General features: G+C 38.1%; 1 protein-coding gene across 1 annotated transcript in view; it reads right to left on the reverse strand.

The window, feature by feature from the left end:
- Positions 1 to 20,940, reverse strand: part of ANO2 (anoctamin 2) — a gene marked incomplete at its 3' end in the record, with an annotated part of 188,697 nt that overhangs the window by 34,754 nt on the left and 133,003 nt on the right. Inside the window, exons 13-15 of the mRNA XM_082309248.1 lie at positions 11,027 to 11,101; positions 5,192 to 5,393; positions 442 to 553 (exon numbers count right to left, since the gene is read on the reverse strand). Coding sequence (XP_082165374.1) covers positions 442 to 553; positions 5,192 to 5,393; positions 11,027 to 11,101 — 389 coding nt within the window. The remainder of the gene's footprint in view (positions 1 to 441; positions 554 to 5,191; positions 5,394 to 11,026; positions 11,102 to 20,940) is intronic.

The raw sequence follows: 20,940 nt of genomic DNA on the forward strand, positions 1-20,940 counted from the left end.
TTTAAATTAAACAAAAAAATCTTTCTTTGCTAAATGATACTTCAAGAAAAATTTGCCAAAATGTGGAAAGTGAAGACCTGTAAGCACTACCATTCACTCAGAAATGCAACACCCTTTTTTAACGGAAAGGAATTATTTTCTGAGGTGTGGATTATTCTTATTTTAGAAAGAAAACTAAAATGTTTGCATTTCAGAACAATGCTCTACTTAGAAGAGAGACAGGACAGTACTCAACATCATGCCCTGCCATTCAAAAACAAGATTTAGACAACCTTGTTTATGATACTTTTTCATAGCTGGTGAAGGCGGCCAGTCCCAGACTTAGTTAGGTAGCCCTTTGCACCCATTTTTAAACACAGAACCACTAATATAGACATATATATACACACACATAAATACTTATATCCATAAATATCTGTATGTACAGGACATTTATCCCACCTTCCTTTAAAAAAGGCAACATAAAAAATTGGTGCATAAGAATTCACAAACTTCAGTAGGAATGCCTTCAAAATCAGTCTCTCCTCAAAGGTTTTCTCTGTTTTTGGTACCTCTGAGGGGTGGGGGGAGGGAAGCAAACCAGAGAAATCAATTAGTAAATATGCAAACATCCCTGATATCCCCAAATACAAAACCAAACTGCAAACTTTCAGCTCATACTGTTTTTCTTTGTACTTTTAATTTGTACCAATGCACACTAGCTCTGTCACTGACTCCTGATTTCCAGAGAGTCTTTCTAAATTTCCAGATGGAAATTGAAGATTCTTTGATAGAAACATTAACAATGACAACATAATGAACTTGATTCTCTGATAGGCCTCTGACAGCTTATCCCAAGTTGCTCTTGGCTGTCTATCCAATATACTGGTGGCAAAAAACCCAACAGATCCTGACACCTGGCCTGGACCTGACAATACCTCACTTTTCCAGTCTCTTTCATTGCCTTGCTGAGAGACCTGGGCAGACTATATCACCTTCCTCTGCTTCAGGCAACATTTGTGAAATCTTAGCATGGACCTCCTGTCATTTACTCTGACATCTATTATTAAATATATACTATAATTAAATATACTTTATTAACATAATGTATATATAATAAAAATAACAGATAGAAATAACTATTATATATTTACATGGTTCTTCAACTAGCTATCTGGAGCTTGAAGAAAAAAAATAATTGGATCTTGATATTCAAATGCATAGAGCTAAAGCAGTATAAGCGGCTTTAATGTACATAAACATATGTATATTAACATACGTAAGTATATTGGTTACACAACTGAAATAACAAAGCATTAATATTCTCAATTCATGAATGATGAAAGCAAAGTACAAAGACTTTCATCCAGAAAAAACACCTTAAGAGCCTTCTCAATTTTGTGTTCACAAGCCTTTTTCTCTATAATGAGATTGCTAATGTGCTTAACGCTAAACACAAAACTAAGTACCTTTCTGATTAAGAGATTAAGTGAATTGTTAATTGCTGTGCAAAACAAATGCACTTTTTTGCTAATGCTTCTCCATCCACTATATATATTCTACATTTCTAGACTTCTTTAGATAACTTGTAAAAATGTGCCTTAAACATTTTCAGTATTGATTAGTCTGTTCCCCGATTTATTTCCAGTTTCCATGGAAATTTTCTAGCAAGAGAACACATAGGTATAAGACAGAGGCTTTTCAAATTGACAGTAGGATCCTCTTTTAAAGATTCTATATGGGTTAAATTCTTGTATTACCATGCTCATCCTGAGCTGTTAACGATTGTGAGAGCAGATAATTTTATTGTGGTATGGTCTTGACTGAATTTCTGTAGCACAATGGAAGTGTGAAATAATACAGTAGATCTTAAAGCTCTGGCTTTAAGGTCTTCATTAAAAATACTACTGTACTTTTACAATTTTGTTTTGGGGCACAGTTTGGGTGTTTTGGTTGCTTTAGGGTTTTTTCTTAGAAAAGAAGCATGGTGTTTATTTCAGCACTAAAGGAATAGCAAAACTAATGACTCCCAACTGCCCAGATTTATTTGTGAAACTTTCAACCATATTTTCATAAAAGGTCAACACACAATGTGATGAGCCCTAAGCCATCATTCGCCTATATGTATAGAAAAGCTTAATTAAACCTTCAAAGGATTTGAACAATTTGTAGATGACCCCATATGCTGGATAGAGCCTCAGGACAACAGCTCAGGGCAACAAGAATATCAAATAACAGCGGTGCAGCTTTTAATTTGAGGGAGAAAAATCCTAGCCTTTGCCTTATGGAGAACGCCCACAAAGATGAGCTTGGCCTCTGGATGAAAACTTGCACACCATATATGGTTCCAGAGGCTCACTCAGCACTTCACTCCCTCCCCACACGCAGATAACTGTACCATACCAATAGAGGCATGCATAGAATTTGTCCTCTAGCTAGTGGAGTCTGCTACACAAGAAATGCATCCAGCCAGAAGAGATGCATTAGTAAGAGAGAAAACTGTCCCCCCAAAAAAGGATACACTCATAATATATGGTTGGTCGTGCAGCATGTTACACCAAAATTGGGCAGCTGAAACTTTCCAGGTAGAGAATGAGCTGAGATATCTGTGGCATGGGCCTTAGCTCACTGAAGGAGTTGCTGCCTTTATAAGGCACAAACACAAGTAGTTTTGATTTTGTCCCCATTTGACTGGTTCTTCCTTGACCTGAGTGAAGTTACAAGTGAGTAAAGGAGCTGTAAGACAAGTCTGACACCACCTGATTACTGAAGATGACCTATTAAACCTGAGACTACCAGGATATAATCCGTACTTTTGCTGGTCTGATCTGTAATAAGATGTCCCACTTTGCTGGGTACACAAGAGGTGCGTGGAATCCTAGTGCATCCTGTATGATCTCTCTATTGATTACAACAAAACTACCTTTTTCCCCCCAAGCAGGTATTCAGCAGGTATTGAGACAGATCCATTACTTTGATCTTATGATGAATGCAATTGCTATCAGTGGTACTATTCTTGTGCTTACAGATGTAATTTTTCACTTGAACGAAGATTCAAGTACTTGGGGCTAGAATAGAAACCTATGCTGTCAAGAGCTGTTCCTCCAGCCCAACAAGTCTGTTCCTCAGCTTGTCGATTAACTGAAAAGAGAATTGAGTATGTTTTGCTCTGCTCAGCAAAATGAAACTTCACAAGATAAGGAGCATTTATCAGCATGAATGAATTGTAATTTTTTTTAACATTTTGATTATATTTGGCATCTGAGCCTAGCACTGGAGAAAGCTGCCTGAATTAACTCATGTAATTTGTAGCACTAGAGATTACTCAGACTGGATCCTTTTTAAACAAAACATCTGATGGTTAATTAGGAATGCTGCCTAAATAAAGATAGCAGAATTAGAATTAAATGCAAAGTGACAGGTGGACAATAATCTGCAAGTAAGAAATTCTTGTTTCTTTCACAATTCAGAGTGGTGCACATTTCAAAGGGAGAGATTGTCCTTCTGTGCTTCCCCCAGAGAGGCAATGGCAGTGGCTTGCACTTCCCAACTTTTGCCTAGAAACTGTCAGAGAGAGGAAGCCTCACCTTCATCTCTTCCCACTCTTTCCACACAGCAGTGTCGTGCCTTAACAGTTGTGCCCTTTCTTACCTGGGCAGGTGCAGTGGACAGAATTGATCAGGTCACACACAGTTAGCAGCTTGTCAGTTATATGAAAGCTGAAAATCTGGGTACAATTTTGGCCTGGACAGTAAGCCTGAGCTTTCTTGTGCCACTAGAACAGAGTTCATTTGTGTAACCCTGCTACATTCTGCCCAAAGCCTGATGCAAAACAGAAATAAACAAACAAATTAACCCCATATGGTGGCATTTTGTGAAAATGAATTGTTTTGTCTTCATTTCTTTCAAATACTTTACAAATTAATCTAAACTATCAGGCTATCCTTACTGGTAAAACCACAGGACCATATTTCAAAAATTCAGGATTGGACTTCTATTATGACAGCTACAAAACTTTAGTTTATGATGTTCTTCAAAAAAAAAGGACTAAAGGAGATGTTTTCACTTGTGACTTTGAAAGTGTCTTCAGAAAGTGAGAATAAGAAACACAAGTCTTTAGAGTTCCTAAGGTTTTAATCTGAAGTCTGTTAGTTCCAGCCAGCTTCATGTCACTGTACGTTTTACAGGGAGGGATCTGCAATTTCAAATGACTGAGTCAGGCTCCGATTGTCAAGAAGTTTCTAATTTGGATGCCTATGTTTAGATGCCCAAAATTGACAGGTAGAGAACTTGCTACAGTTAAAGACATCTGTGGTTGTTGATTGATTTTCAGTGTTTTGAATAATTGACACTATGTTCCTAAACTTCGAAGCATCTAGAATTACAAGTGATGTATAAAAATGCGGTAAACAATGCTTAATGACAGCTATAAGAATCTCATGTAGGGCCCTATCAGTAAACATCTTTGGTCTAATTTATGTAACAAAATAAAACCCCAGTCTAAACTCCTATTAGTAAACATCTTTGACCTAATGTATGTAACAAAACCAAACTCTAGCCTAAACCCCTATAGTAGTCAAAGGAATGACTCACCTTTAAAAGACTTAAATACATTGCCAGGCTTGTAACAATACAACTATATTAAAAAAAAATTCCAACCCCTAACTGAAATAGATATTATTATAAAAAATTCCAGCCCAGACATGCCCCTATAATGGCAAAAAAATCCGTTGAGTGGTAAGGACCTGGTAAAAATCACATCAGCAAAATAACATGGTAAGCATTTGCCAGCATAGCTTTGCCAGACCCAGCAACATCTGTGAAACAACCCAATGACTTTCAGTAAACCAAGCTCCTAGAGGTAAAGATATATATTAAAATACATACCAGGTCAAAAATTCTCAGCCAGCTCTAGATAAGTGGATCTTGGCACAGAGCCAGTGCAATGCAGAAATACCAGCTGAGATCCTGTAAATAGCACAGCTGCGTTAACATGGCATTACAGCCAGGCTAATTAGTCCTATTAGTGGCACACTGCATGTTGCGACTTAGACCCCTAGTTCACAGAGGCATGCCTGAGCATCTTACCCCATAGGCCTGAATATTTTCACTGGCACTCTTCAGTGGGAAATATTCCTATTAGAACCTCCTTGCATACTCTCATGTCAATACATGTAACGTACTAATGAGGAATGTGGTGAGATAGTTTTACCAATTTCTGTCAGCCATTTGGCAACAGCTCCATAAATTTCATCAAGTATAAGTATCACCACGAGGTTAATGATGACAGCAGTTGCGGTCACAGTCACTCGAACATTTGACCTGGTTGTCTCATTTGTGCTGAATGACAAAGCTGCTGCTGTTGTGATTCGGTACACAATCACACCAAACACTGCTGAAAACGTCAGCATAATCTGCAAAGAAATGTACAGATAGATTAGTTCAAGTTTGATACTAGCACTTAAAGAGAAGCTTTGAAGGATATGTTGGGTTTGTTCCATGAATTGGCGTTGTGTGGTTATCTCTTAGAGCAACGGCAATACGGGGATAATCAAATTAAAATGTGAGAATTCGAAACTCTCTACAGGGACATAATGAAGAAAATGGATGCAGAACTCTGAAACTGGCACAATTCCTGAAGATGTGTATGTTCTCTCTGATTAAAGCTGCACACATTATTCATGCAGTACTGGTGAAACTCAGGTAGTTTGGATTCAAATGCAGGTATTAAGCAAGGTCTTTTATCTGGCAATAGGTTCAGATGGCTTGGACTGAAGGGCCTACATGTATGTGCAGTCAAGTAAATAGGATTTACTGTCTGAAACAGGCTCACCTCTGAAGAGCAGAAGTGGCACCTTACTCTCCAGTTGTGTTTCCTCAACTCTCGCCACAAATTAAAAAAAAAAAAAATAAATGAAAAATTGATATTTCCCTTGTTATTATTCTTTTAAGACTGACCTAAACAGGGTTACTAGGGCTTCACTTTACATTTCTGCCCCAGAAATCAGTGGGTATCCTTGCATCCTTCATGGGCTGGCTTTGACATATGAGATGAAGAAAGTCAGCCCTGCTACTTAAGGTCAAGTTCCCACAAGAAGAATTTGAATTTCACAGGGCTGTGGTATTCTGGTTTCAAAAAAACCCACCCCACAATGAAAAAAATCAATAAAATAACAATAAAAAACCAGCAAATTTCCATGGCCATGGCAGGAAAGGGGGAGAGGGGACATTTTTCTCTTTCATTTTTGCCTTTGGCAAGAATTCCAATGTCCATTCATTATTTTAGGTTAAACATTTTGAGAACCTCAGATGAAAGAGACTACCTAAATGTGAAAGATTAGACTATTGCAATTATTTCAATGGGCCTAGGGGCCCAGATTGACAACACAGGTTTAAGGAAATTTAACAGTTCATTTTAATGAGCCAGCAATAGTTTATTGAATTCCTGTATACAGAGGAAGGTTATCTTATGAAAAAGTACTATTGCAAAAGAACAAGAACAAGAATCAGAACTATATTAAAGGTTGAAGATGAAAACTGGGCACATTTAGTTTTAATGGAGAACTAGTAAACGTACTAAAAAATAACAATTTGGAGACACTCCTGGAGATATCAGATGAAATTCACAAATATGTTTTGTGAGAAAATAGTAATAAAGTGTTAGATCTAGTAAAACATCTAATTTTGACTTTTTAAAGAAATGTTTCATTAATGTTAAATGAAATGTAAGTGAATGATGAGTTTTTGCTTCATGGTAATATTTTTAATTCAAATACTAGTCTAAAGAAAACAGTCTAAACATAAAACATTTTGAATGAAAACGTTTCAAATAGCATGAAATATTATTTCCTTTCCTTTCGTAGTTATCATTGTGTTGAGAAAACAGTTCTAATTTTTCTGCCTATTTTTATCTTTTTCTTTTGACTTACCTACCAAACATGCAGACAAAAATCTATTCATGTTGAACTATCTGCTCAGCTCTTGTTGTGACAGAAATGGTGCACGAACACAAAGATTAGAACTTTTAACTAATTTACCTGTTGCAGAAGCAATCACTACAGTAGAGAGTAATATCCCCAATAAACAGAGAGAACAAAAAAGGACCACTTGGCAGTAATCTAGTTCACCTTCCACATCTACAGTCACCTTAAGCTCTTTACTTTTTCTTAGTTTGGGTCACATATTCCTTCCTCTTAATCACCTTCCAAATACTCTTTTTCTGTTTCTTTCCCCTGTGGATTTCTTTGAAATTTTTACTATGATGGTGGACAAAGAAAATCAGCAAAGTACACTTGTATGTGTCATTCTGGAGATAATGAGCTCTCTGGGCCTCCGCAGACACCAATCTCCACCACAAGCTTCTGCTTAGAAATGATATCTTAACAGTACAGGAAAAAGAGTCATCAAGGACAGCCATCACTAAACAGAGAAAAAGGAAATTTCAGGTCATGGAAGTTGAATAGCAAACTCTTAAACCTGACCAAAGGATTTAAGGGATCCATAGCAATGAGAAGATTATTGGAGGGTGAGATACTATCAGAGGCTTGCACTATTGCAGCTTTTTCTATTCATGCCATGCCGTAGCAAGATATACAAAGTTATCTGAAAAATAAGTTTTATTTGTTCAAAGAACAAAGATATTGGTTTTTGCAAAAGCACCAGGGCTTCAGAAACTCCTTAGTTGCCCAGCTGTTTTTAAACATCTGCTTAGACACAGATGGAAAAACACTCTTTTAGGAGTCTTCATTATCTGTGCATCGAGCAACAAAAGAAAATTGAGGAGGGCTTGTAGGACTGCACAGTAACTGAGAGCATAGTTCCCACTCCCCAGACGGTCACTGAGAGGGAGTAGTTCCTGTATCTTCACAGCAGTTCTCCCATTCCTTACAATACATCTTTTGCCCAAATTCCAGATCAGATGGTCACCTTTCATTAAGGTGCTTACTTTGGGTTTTGTTGCCATTGTCAACTTTTCATCTGGCCAGTTCTATCCCCTACTATGGCAGACAGTTTCTTCACTGAATATCTAAACTAGTCTGTCAAGGACTGAATTTCTTAGAAACAGATGTGAAAATTGGCTGCAGAAAAGGTCACCTACTGAGCCTGGTATGAATGAAGGCAAACAGGAAAGCATACTAGATCTGAGAAGGAAGCTATAAAACCCCGTGGGCTAGACTGATACCTTCATCCAAGTAGGATAACAATTTAATGTCCAAATAGTTCTTTGGTTCCCCAGAGGGGCTATTCTAGAGTCAAGTATTATGCCGTGTGAGTAAGAATAGGGCAATAGGGTCCAAAAGAAGGAACAGGCTGAACTCTTGTGCCATGACACTAATTGGTTTTCTTCCTTCCTCTGACTGAGCCAAATGCAATGAACCCAAAGAAAGTCTCCAGTGATGGCATTGATTCATGCCATCCTGCTCTCTTCCAGCAGCTACTAATGTTTTCACCACATACTTGGAAATCTTTGCCACAACATGTTCCTTCTAAATGAGGAGTTTCTAAACTGTGACATATGTTATTACTAATCACACACAAGCTAAATTTGTATATGCCCAGCTGAGCCTAGACCTCCTGCTAACACTGGTCTTACTGGGCAAAAATAAGACTTGTGGACTTCTGTTCTAAAATCCCTGCAAAAGACATTGTGTAAATCAAGGTTGGGTCTTCTGCCTCCTCTGCAGTCAAGTGAGGCTTTGTGTACAACAAAAGAGCTGTAACCAGATTTTAAAGCACCCGTAAACAGGTAAAATAATCCTTGGAATTATTTGGTGGTGTAAAATACCAAGACCAATCGGGCAAGAGAACCAAACCCAACATTTTTTTCAACCCGCACTTTTAAAGAAACAAACAACATACATAGCTTAATAAAGACAGAAGAAAAGACAGAAAGAAAAAAATATAACACAGTTCTTGAAAGAGGATTCACAAAAGTGAAGTACACAAAAGAATTATGCAAATGAAAAATAAAGAGAGAAGGGTTTACAATAAGAAAACCATTAGCAGCTTCAAGAATCATCAGAGAAAGTATGGCATGTAAAGCTGGGGGAAGGAGGGACAGAACATAGCAGCATCTTTCTATAGCAATGCAGACATCTTCATGGAAAATACCGATGGGTTTGTGCCGCCAGACCCTTTGGGCCTGGAAAAGGTAGTATTAAGAATTCAACAATCACTTCTGCAGCACTAGAAATTGTAGCATGTGTATGTGCGTATCTGTGTCTGAGTCTTCTATGTCTGTGTGTTGTATAAGTGCACACGCACACGTAAATTCAAGATTTCATCACCTATTATGTATGTAGTGCTTGCAGCTAAAGAAATTAATCTGTGTGAATAATAATAATGGAGGTAGATGAGACCAATTTAGTTTCCTCAGTGCAATTCTTTTGCACAGGCTGACAGCAAACTTTAGTCTGGTGTTTCCAATTCCTGTTTAACTAATCTAGCAGAAAAAAAAAAAGAAACATTAAATACAGTAAAAAGTAGATTGTAATCTCCACATGGGAAAGCAGAGCTGGCTCTCCCTCATCAAGAGCTGACTTGAATTTCAGGCATGGTTTGTAAGTTGTCTCCTGTAGGTGCTTACATCTTACTAATGCTCAAAATATTATAAAAAAATCATTGTGGCCACTTCTCCAAATGGTGAAAGCCAGCATAGTTCCACTAGTCACTAATAGAAGTTGAAGAACTGGAGATCTACGTTTTGCTTTTATAAATCTCTCTGACATGTTACAGTAAGCAGGGAGTCTAATACATAGACTATGACTCAGGAAAGCACTTTAAGCTGATGCTTAGGGAAGATATAAATGTGGTTAAAGTCAAAGCACATGTAAGCACCTTGTCTGTAAAAGAATGGCTATATGCTTATTCACACTCAGCATACTCTGCTTTAAGCAAAGTCCCAACTGATGCCAGTTAGAGGTTGTGTCTAAAAAGCAAATGCTTAGTATGGCCTCAGGATGACAAACTCACTCAAAATGTTCTAAGCACATACATATATATATGAATGACACACCTACTATGTACAGAAAATATACTTAATACCTTAATCTACTTAATACCTATATCTTCATAAATATATACTCATGTACTTATAAAAATGCAGACATTAATTTGACTTCAATGTGAATATAAATTGTTTTTGTTTGTCAGACAAAGAAATTAAATCTTCACAGGACATCTGTTGCAGTATATGCAAATTCCTGTATATTAGAAATACACTTAGGTATTTTAAAATAATTTAGTTCCTAAGTAAATTTCCCATGCCAGATGCTCTTGTGGTGTAAATCAGCATATTTCATTGCCATTTTATATTGGCTCTAGATGTGAATACATGCTTTCAGTCAGTAATTTCTGTAACCAGAGGGATAATGGGATCCTTGACAATGTAATTTAAGGTTTATTAGCCAGGCTTTCCTATTGCTGTTGACAAAGTCTAGCAGTGTGATGATGTGTTTATGGTCTGTTGAAAATTTTGCTAGGACAGTGGTGTCCACACTTTACAGTTGACTGACTTGCACACCTTATTCTTGCTCGCAAGTGAGGACTGTATACCACAGTCTTCCTCAACTACAGTATAGTCCATCCCTGAATGTGTGTTGGACACATATTTCTCAGGAACAGATTTATTTCACCTGTTTGTCATCTATTCAATAGGCTCAACACTTCTAAATGTCATTCTGACAGAGCATATGCAATACTGTGTACACAAGCAAATACACAGTGGGCTTCCCTTGAGCAGATCATGGAGGATGGAGCAGAAACCCTGTGGGAAAGAGAGCATCTAGTAACAAGCTGCTGTCATTACAGGAAGTCATCCAGCCAACAGCCCTCTCATAAGCAGGAAGAAGAGAATACAGCTGGAAGTAGGCATTGAGCTCTATGAGTCTTCCTAGTAGAACACATATTTCTCACAAACTGTAGGATGTAACCCTAGCTTTCTTCAGGTTTTTAGCATCTTTGAGAACACTAATTCAGGATTCCACTCAAGATGTTCATTGCAAAGCTTCTCACATCTAATAAATGTGCAGGAATGACATTATATTACCATAAATAAAATCAATCCAAAGTTTGCTGCATATCCAGGCATACGGTCACCCCATGTCAGCTTCTCCTTTTCATCCTGTGACAAAATACAAAGATAAAATAACAGACATTACAGAACTCTACGATAGGAAATATTAGAGTTATTAAGATCTGTTCTTGAAAAACGTTCTCAATTCCCCTACTCCTATTGCAATTTTGAAGATTATTATAAGATTTAGAACACTGATATTTTAAAGCTGACTTTGAGAGAAAAGGGGGTAAGAGGGTAAATAAGACATATAGAAAAATGTTTGCAAAAATCAGAAAATATCATATATTAACTATGATTTTAATATTTGAAAAAATGTATTCAGCTCTTACTAAATTTCATAATATCAGGAGAAAGCCCTGAGATTCACCTTAATTTACATTTAGGCAAAGAAAGATTCAACTATTTATTTTTTAATTGCTTCTTGTAAAACTTCAGAAGAATAGTGCTTGAGACAGAAATCATGAAAAGAATGCTTACTACCATTGAACCCGGATTTTTTGTCTAATGGTTACCTTAGACAAATGTGGCCCCTAAGATAGTTCTTGCAAAGACACCCCAATCCTTCTCCTGGTACTTGGTCTATAGAAGAGAGAAACTACAAAGGCAAGCCCCCTCTGTGATCTCTGCTGCCAACCTTGTTTTCTTCATGTGCAAACAACATCTCTCTCTTCATTGCATAATTTAAAGCAACTGTGATCAGTGAAATCTAGTATGCTTTTACTCTCCCCGCACAAACCTAACTCCATCTCTAGCAACATGTACATCTAAAGAAGGTATTTGAAAGTGGATATATATAAGAAATATGATTCTCTCCTCTCAAAATAGGTTTCTTAAAATAATAATAAGGTCAGTACCTTGTTTAAGTTAAACTGAAATTATATAATCAAATTAACTAAGGACACAGAGCCAGCTGCTGTTTGCATTTCTGTGAACCACCATTGCTATTCCATGGACTAGTACTTCACTTATGTTAGAGTTAACCCAGAGTTATTCTGAATTTAAATGAATTTAAATCAGATTAGAATTCAGGTCAAAGGTTTCAAATAAACCATTTCTAAGGCACAATTGTCCGCGGATAAAAATAAAAACCTGAGAGTATTATGCCTTTGTAAAAGGCTTTCCCAAAGTAGCACTAGGAATACAGAAATGCAGCCTTGAACTTTCTCATGGATTTTACTGGGATGCAGAATTAGACCGAAGACATAATCCTGTCTACACATCCATTGCCATTGTGGTGGTGCTTCAAACACTGTGGGAAGTAGTATTACTCAGCATCCCCTCTTCTTAGCTCAGCTGTTCAAACAGACAAGTTAAGCCTGTCTCCTTTGGGAGAATACTGGCAGGACTGGGCCACAGCAAACTCAAGCAGAAGCACAAATAATTTGGCCCTGTGTATGCAGTACATAAATACTCCATACAGTACATAAATGGAGTCCATCATTTAGCTGGAAGGCTACTTTAAAAAGCATCTATGTGAAAGCACAGATGCATTTCATTTCATTTTGGCTTTTACCACTCAGCAATTATACAGGACATAAAGAAGGTCTAAGTGATTACACTCCAAGAAGGCCAGAAGGACACCATGTCTAACAATTTCACTAGGGGAAAAACACTAAGGAAGCAAAACAGCAGAATGAGTTAATGCTAGCCAAAGCAGTTAAAGGAAAGAAGAAAATCTTTTATAACCATACTGAGGTAGAAAGTGAAAATTGTGATTTATACAAAAGGGACAGGAAGAGGCAAATATGACCAAACAAATGACTTCAAAAATCTCTCTAGCAGTAAGAATTTAGGAATATAAGAAAACATAATATCAAGATCAAACTTTCACATATCATGAATCATGCTCACCAAATCCTGAATGACAAAGTGACTAAGGTTTTTCATGTTTTGGTTTTTTTTGTGTTCAATATTTCTGGTGATGTAAGACATTTAATGTATTTTGAAACATCAATCAGGATTCTGACATGATCTACTGGCTTTTCCAGTTCAAGAAAAAAAATCACATGCTGGAAGACTCCTGATAACACCTCAGCAACTTACAAAACTGAGAAATCAGGAAATATTTTAAGAAACAGGGTCCCAACTTCAGGAGAGTTTAAGGACTGCAGTTATTAGAGTGTTTGCCCTCTTTAATCTCAGCATGTGCATTAAGCACACAGAGGCATCTAGCATCATCAGTCATTTTGGAAGCACTAGGTTTAGTACCTGAATACTTGTTTTACATAAATTATTGCTTTTCAAAAGTACTTTGTGCCTGATGAGTTCAATAAAATAAGTTCCTGGAATAAAGATTTAAAAGCATAACTTATTCTTAAAATTTCAGTTTATTACTGGGAATAACTAAATGAAATATGGACTGCCTCCAAAAAAAATTACCTTGGTGAACGGGACAAAAATAGTCTTTTCTCTTGTGGTGGGGTGACCTTGGTTGGCTGCCAGATGCCCACCCAGCTGCTCTCTCACTCTCCCTCCTCAACAGGATGGGGTGAGAAATTAAGATGAAAAAGCTTGTGAGTTGAGGTAAAGACAGAAAGATAACTTACCAATTGCTATCATGGGCAAACCAGACTTGACTTCGGTAAAATTAATTTAATTTATCACTATTTAAAATAGATCTGGATGGTGAGAAATAAATAAAAAAAAAAAAAAAAGAAAAAACAACACCTAAAAAATCCTTCCACTTCACGTCCCTCCCAACTTCTTTCCAGAGCTAAATTCAGTCCTTCATTCCTGACTCCTTCCCTCCCGAAGTGGTGCAGGAGGATGGGGAATGGTGGGCTATGGGGTCAGTCCATAACAGCTCCTCTCTGCCGCTCCTTCCTCCTTACATTGTTCCCCTGCTCCACCGTGGGTCCTTCCATGGGCTGCAGTCCTTCAGGATAAACCTGCTCCACTGTGGGCTCTCCATGGGCTGCAGTTCCTTCAGGAAATTCCCACCCACTCTGGCATCGGGTCCTCCACAGGCTGCAGTGTGGATATCTGCTCCATGGGCTTCAGGGAAATATACGTTCTGCCATGGTCTCTCCAGGGGCTGCAGGGGAATCTCTGCTCAGGCACCTTGAGTACCTCCTCCCCTCCTCCTGCTCTCACCTTGGTGGTCGCAGGGCTGTTTCTCACACTTTTTCCCCTTTCTCCTCGCTGCCAGGCAGCTTTTTACCCTTTCTTACACATGACTTCCCAGAGGTGCCACCATCTTGCTGAGGGGCTCAGCTGTGCCCTGCAGTGGGTCCATTGGAGTTGCCCTGGCCTCTCCTCACAGAAGCCACCCCTGCAGCCACCACTGCCAGTGCCTGGGCACCAGCACCCGGTACAGCTATGGTGCTGGTGCAATGGCATAAAGAAAATCACATTTGCTTTTGAACACTGAACAAGGCAATGCGGGTTGAACAGAGCTCAGAGGAGTGACAGACACTTCGGCAGTGCTTTCCCAGTCTCTTCTTGCAATGAATGACACAAAGGGGGAAATTAGGAAGAGGAGAGAAAAGAAGGTGTGCAAGGGAAAGTACAAGTGGATAAAAGAAGGAAGAGAGGATCAGCATGCCATCTAGTCAGCTTTCTCTTTCATGCATGTGCTTCCTTTAACCTTAGGAGATTTTGCCATGAATTTGCCATTCTCTGTAGCCAAAGGGAGATACGAACAACGTGCCTGAGTTGCTATGCCATTATAAAAAGAAAGAAAAAGCTGGATGAAAATATTACTGAGTTACTTAGACATCATACATGGCACAAACCAAATTCTGAAACTTAAATCAAGATAGTAGACAGTTGAAATCTATTTTCTGTTATGGCTCTTGCTAAGAAAACCAAATCTGTAAATTCGCTTGGTATTTTCTATCACACCTGTTTCTACTCTCTGGCAATAGTGCCATCTAGCCGCTAAAAGACTGTACTGTGAGGTATCAAGAACACCTTGTCTGCGACCAAAATATTACACTTGCACACTGCAGCAAGTGTGATTTATTCTGTTAGTGGAATTCATTCATAGATTTCTCACAGGATATGGCACATGCCCCATTCTAATCAATAATGTGTGTTACAGAACATTGCCTAGATTTTAGACACGGGTAGGAAAGCTTTCCTGAAGGTTGATGAAAACTCAGCCAGCCAGGCAGGGAATCTATCTGGAGCAGTCCAAGAGGTGTATGCATTTATTGACATAACAATATGAAACTGATCATCTGAAGAACAATCCCAAAGACAGATATGGTACACTGTGGAATACTCCCCAAAAGAAACTGTATTGCAGGGAAATATTTATATGCAGACAGAAAACCTCACAATAGAGATTATATTTTTGTCATGAACAAGACAAACTAAAAGACATATTTTTAAACCTTTCTTTCAGTTTCTTTAAATATAGTGATGTATTTTCAATTGTATTGGAGGAAAAAAATAGTTGTTCTGAGTGTAGTGATGCATTCCTGTTTTAATGTTTAATGTGGTGTTGAATGTGTTCGATGCAGGAATAAAATTTTTTCCTACTAGGAAATAAAAAATAAAATTTAAAAAAATCTGAAAAGAAAAAAAAATAAAATTAGGCACCATCTAGGTTTTGCTGGATGGTTTATTTCCTTATTACCTAACATGGCAAAGATCCAACATGTGCAGCTCTGCATCCTCAGGTGGGCCTCTGAGCTGTGGAAACCTGGAAATATACTGCACTTGGACAGCACCAAGCAGCTTTGTGAAAACAGTTCTATGTTTCTCTGTGAATTAAACCACAGTCAGTTTGCTCAGATCACAAGTATTCCAGTTATTTATTTATATTTTCCCACAAGAGAACACCTCCTCAAAGCAGGTGTTTCTAACCATCAGTCATGCCAGCTCAACCTGCACTTGGGGAGTAAAGCAACATACTTCCTCTCTTCTGCATCCTGCTTTGTAACTCCAGTTCTGAAATTCAGGCTCTTCAGTGTGGTTGCACCTGGGCAACGCCAATGACTTCACTGGACTTGCACAGAGCTGCAATAATTGACTGGAACTTAGTAAAAGAGGCTCAGGGAAGAACAGAATCCAGGACCCCTCTCTCTTGGCTTCCTAAGGTCTTGCACAGCTAGTAACAGCAAAAAGCTGCAAAATTATATTTCCGATGACAAAATCCAGAAGCTTATCTCTAAGTATTCCCAGGAAGTATCAAACAAGTAAATGTCAGTTTTATAATTGCACTTTTCTAAGTAGAAACAAAGGCTTTAATTTGTGTAAAAACTGTGCTCTCCAAATGAGCATCTAGAAATAAGAACTGTGGTATAGAATACAGCTCTTCTGTATTTGAGTAACACCCAAAATATTGCATGTGTATTGCAGGCTCAAGACTGAATCGAGCTTCTGAAATAAAGTGTCCCGATAATTTTACTTCGGGCATGAAATAAGATAAAGGCAAGGAGAAAAGGACACTTCAGAGCTATTTGGAGGTTAAAAGAAGATAAGAGCTAGAAAAAGCCTGCAGCACAGGCAGTTTTGGAAGACAGTTGATTCCAGGGTGGCGACACAAAAGGAGGCACAATCAAGGCACATCAGCATTTCTGGGATCTTGCAGTGGCCCGCAGTGGTAATTACAGCTAAGAAACTCTTTGGACAAGTTCATGGGACTGTTCCAGCCTGTATTAGGGACCACTGGCACTCAAACTTCTAAGAGTAAAGACAAAACCACTGCCACCCTGGGCATCTGCCAATGCCTGTGTCTATCCCAGTCTGAATCTGTCCCTAGGAGTTCTACCTTCACACTCCCACAGAAGCTGAAAAAGCTTTTGGTTTAAGACCCATTAAAAGACAGAACAACATTTTCTATTCTTGTTGCTTAGAAAGCAGTAACGACATTTTAACAGTAAAGATGGCTCTGTTCTGTGAGCAATGTTCTGTTTCAGGCTTGCACATGGAAAACTAACTGCCAAGACTCATTTGGAGCCAGCTGAAGGACAGCAAAACCTTTAATTAAAAACTTTTTACTGTCTTTGAAACATGCAGAATAGCACAGACACTCCGATAGCTTTCAGGGGAGCTTAATGGACACACGCTAAATCATTTGCGGAAGCAATGCAGAATAGAGAGCTATGAGAAGCGTGTGCAAGGCTCATTACTAGGATCATGGAAATTAATGGAATTTAAGGCTAAGCAAGTTATTGTTAACCATCCACTCTTCATCTCCTTTGTGACCACAAAACTTCCTTGAGGTGATTTTTGCTATAAGGTTAATAAATGTGTTTTAACTAACATTCTTTTCAGAGAAATCTCTAATCACAGCTTGAGCATTTCTGTGATGAACAGTCACAAGCTTGATAATTATCCTAGCTATTGAAAATGCATGGCTTATTTCCAGGATGAATTTGCCTATATGCATCTTCCAGTCTTGGCATTTAGCTGCGACTTCGTCAGTTAAGAGCATCTACTGGCAGATTTTTGGTTTTGGTTGTAGGTTCTTACAGACTGTGATCAGGCCACCTCTTGGCTTTTCTGCTGGCTTAGACCACTCAGTCAAAATGGGAACAGTCAAGCCCACAGCTGTGTTTCTTCCCCTGCAATGTGATTTGAAACAAATCTCCCACGGGCTACAGCCCTGACATAAGCCACTTGGCCTTTCACATAACAAGGCTTATGAAAGCATACGTGAGTAGCCCAGTCCCTGTGCCTCAAGAAACACACATGCACATCCCTTCCACAGGAACAGACATATGATGTTATAATTGCTGTGTTAGGTGAGGGTCCTACTTCCAGTCACGGAGCACAAGGAAGCCTGGCGGAAAAGAAGACACCAGCCTTTTTCCTGTCAACAGAGGCGCTGGCAGAATGGAGGAAAGGATCTGCTAATCCAAGTACTTTCTAGTCTTTGTCAGTGTTAACACTATATTCTGAACTTTCTCAAAGTGTACATATATATGTGTATATGTGTGTATATATACCACTTGACATATATATATACACACACACACTCTTAAATGTGTGTGTATGTATATCACATGCATGCAATGAATACCTTGGTAAAAACTAGCTCTCGTTATTCAATTAGAACTGAGATGTGAGCTACAGTTCATAGATGAAATCTATTATCAAAGTTCTCCAAGGCAGGGTGGATGTAGCCATTTGCCCAACCATGCCAGTACTGCTGGAATAAGGGTAAGCTGCAACATGCCAACTAGATTTCTTACTGATTTTCCCTCTGCAGCAACAGCATGTACCTAGACTATATCAGGAGATAACTATTAGCTGTAGGGTATGTAGACATGTAGAGTTAGAAGATCTCAAAATCACATACACATATGACAATGTTACTGAAAATTCTACCTTCATGTCAAAGATAAAAAATTAATGCTTCTTGCAGTAGTCTCAGGGAAATATTTCACACTGCTTCATTCACTTAGAGGTAATGACAAAAGGCTGGAGGTCTGCTATCACTGTAATTTAAATTTGTAAAGCTGGACTTAGTTAATTTAATACACTATAGTTTGTTCAGAAATAAAAATTATTCCTTTCTCTGCTGTATTTAAAACTTATTTTGCCTTTGATACTCATCTTAATGCATCTAGTTCATTGTAGCATATTGCAATCTTTATTGTGTAAATGGCATTAAGGTGCTTAGTCTTTATATCACTGTTTAAAATCAACTTCTTGATGTTTACATATGGTTCAAGTGAAAACTGGCAGCACTTCTTTTTTTACAATGACAGTTTAACATATGGCTTTACAAGTATGAATTATTTATGTAAACTTGAAGCCATTCAGAACATTACTAGAAAAACACTATAATTTACACAAACAATAGTTACATCTGTAGTCATAAATATTCATTGTTTATCAATGCTTTTTGTAGGTGATTAATAAATCATAGTAAGTCTGATCCTGAGAAGGCAAAGGGCCAGATATACAAATACACTTAGACATCTGGTGGGATTTCCAAAGCAACTGACTGACAGTGGCACACAGGTCAGTCGTAGTAGGGAAGATGGTAGTGGAATGCCACAAATTAAGTTCATGGCATGAAGGGATATCCTGGCCCCTGCTCAATTTTTTTTTTTTAGTGAAACTCCTGAAATTTCTCAAAGAAGGTAATGAAATGACACACATGGCTTTAAAATATGCTTATATAAATAGAGCCATGCATAAGGAAGACAGATTCTGAGCCAGACATGTGCCTACTTTAATTTGTGTGATTAGATCAATTCAATATGCTTTGATATTGACTAGACATGGACCTATCGGGCACATTAAACAAAGGGAGAACAAGGTGAGTTTCAAAGACTGGCTTTAGAAAAAAATCAGTTATCAGCAATACTCACTACCTTACATCGTCCTGCAGTTACCTGGATTTGCAATCGCTTTGTACCCTGAAATCCAGAGCACCATTACGCTAATAGTCAATCTGATTTCACACTTTCTCATGTAAACTGTGAACATTTGATGGCAAAGTTAATGGAATAATAAACGCAGCACATTTTAAAACAATGTATCCAGTGTAATTTTTCAGCAAATAAATGACTTTTTACTAGTTCCCATAATTCAGTACCATTTTAATATTGGCAGTGATTTTAAAAGTTTTTTTCTGTAAATTATTTTAAGTACAAGACTATCTTTCCTGTGTAAGTCCTTTTAAAGGGTGTCAGTTACACAATCAAATACCCAACTACTTGCAGTATCTCTCCCCAGAATATAAAAAGGCCCAAAATTATGTTATCTTTTGTAACTTCAAGTATACTTGCCTCAGACAGATAACAGTTTATCTGAAATTTATCTGTAAAATCACTCATTTAGTCACCGTTATACACTTTAATATAAGCAACTTGGGCCCAATGGAACTAAGCCAGTTGGCAATTTTGCAATTTTCAAAACTCAAATTACAATTCTTTATGTGGGAGTCTCTTAGCAACATTTAATAGTCTTGTTACTTCTCTAAACTATGTGCATTAGTTCCCTTAATGTGAAGGGAACACAATTAAAAAATTTAACTGAGCATATGATTTCACTTCTGGATGAGATGCATTTAGTGCTAGACTTTGAGGAAATATGTCCTTTCTATGTTTCCTTGAAGCTTGTCTGGCCCAAATCTGGGTCAGTGTCCTAGCTTGAAGAATCCAGGCTGAAATTCTTGCTCCTGTGAAATCAATCACAAAAGTCCCAGTGACTTCAGTGAAGCAGAATCTCACCCCAAGGCTTTGGCATTGCATGCTTAAAATCAGATTCTCCATTGTCTTACACCGTGTGAAGTCACTTATCTCCACAGAAAGTGGGAGAAAAAGGCATGCAACACATTATCGGTTTCCTTTGTTTGCAATTTCACATTTAGCTTACGCAAACTGTGAATGATCACACCAACAGCAGAGGAGAGTGAAGTGGTGTAAATTTTAGTAACATTTTTAAGTTGGTAATGCAATGTTTGAGAAGCAGGGAAAGAATTAAAAGGGGATGTGGCTATGCTAGATTCTTTCCCTGACTCCAGAACATTTATTACCAGCTGTAAAATGTTAATTAAGTTTGTATTCTAACATTTGAATATGCTATAAAAATCGACACTCAATTGCAGAGCACAATCTACAAAGGCAAACTTTTGCCAATAATATAAAGATGACGTGCAGAGAAGAGTTCTGGGTAAGCAATCAACAAATGGAAGACTGGAAGGATGGGGAGGGGTACAAGAGCAAAGCAGCCTTCAGCTCTCTCCACGTCTGCTCCAAAAAAGACACATTTCAGAGGTGCAGCAGTCCTTCCCGTGCACTTTCTCCCGCTGAGCCATTCTAACTGACTGTTTAAAGCCAGACAGTGAAACTTATTGGTGTACCATTTCTGCTTTCTCTCTTTAACCAATACTAGATATGCATCAGCATACCATGAGCATACAAAATGAACAAGGACTGGGAGGTGGGAAACAGACACCAGATGTGTTACATGGACAG

Source organism: Platalea leucorodia, assembly GCF_965183815.1.
Source record: "Platalea leucorodia genome assembly, chromosome: 4".
Classification (NCBI taxonomy): domain Eukaryota; kingdom Metazoa; phylum Chordata; class Aves; order Pelecaniformes; family Threskiornithidae; genus Platalea; species Platalea leucorodia.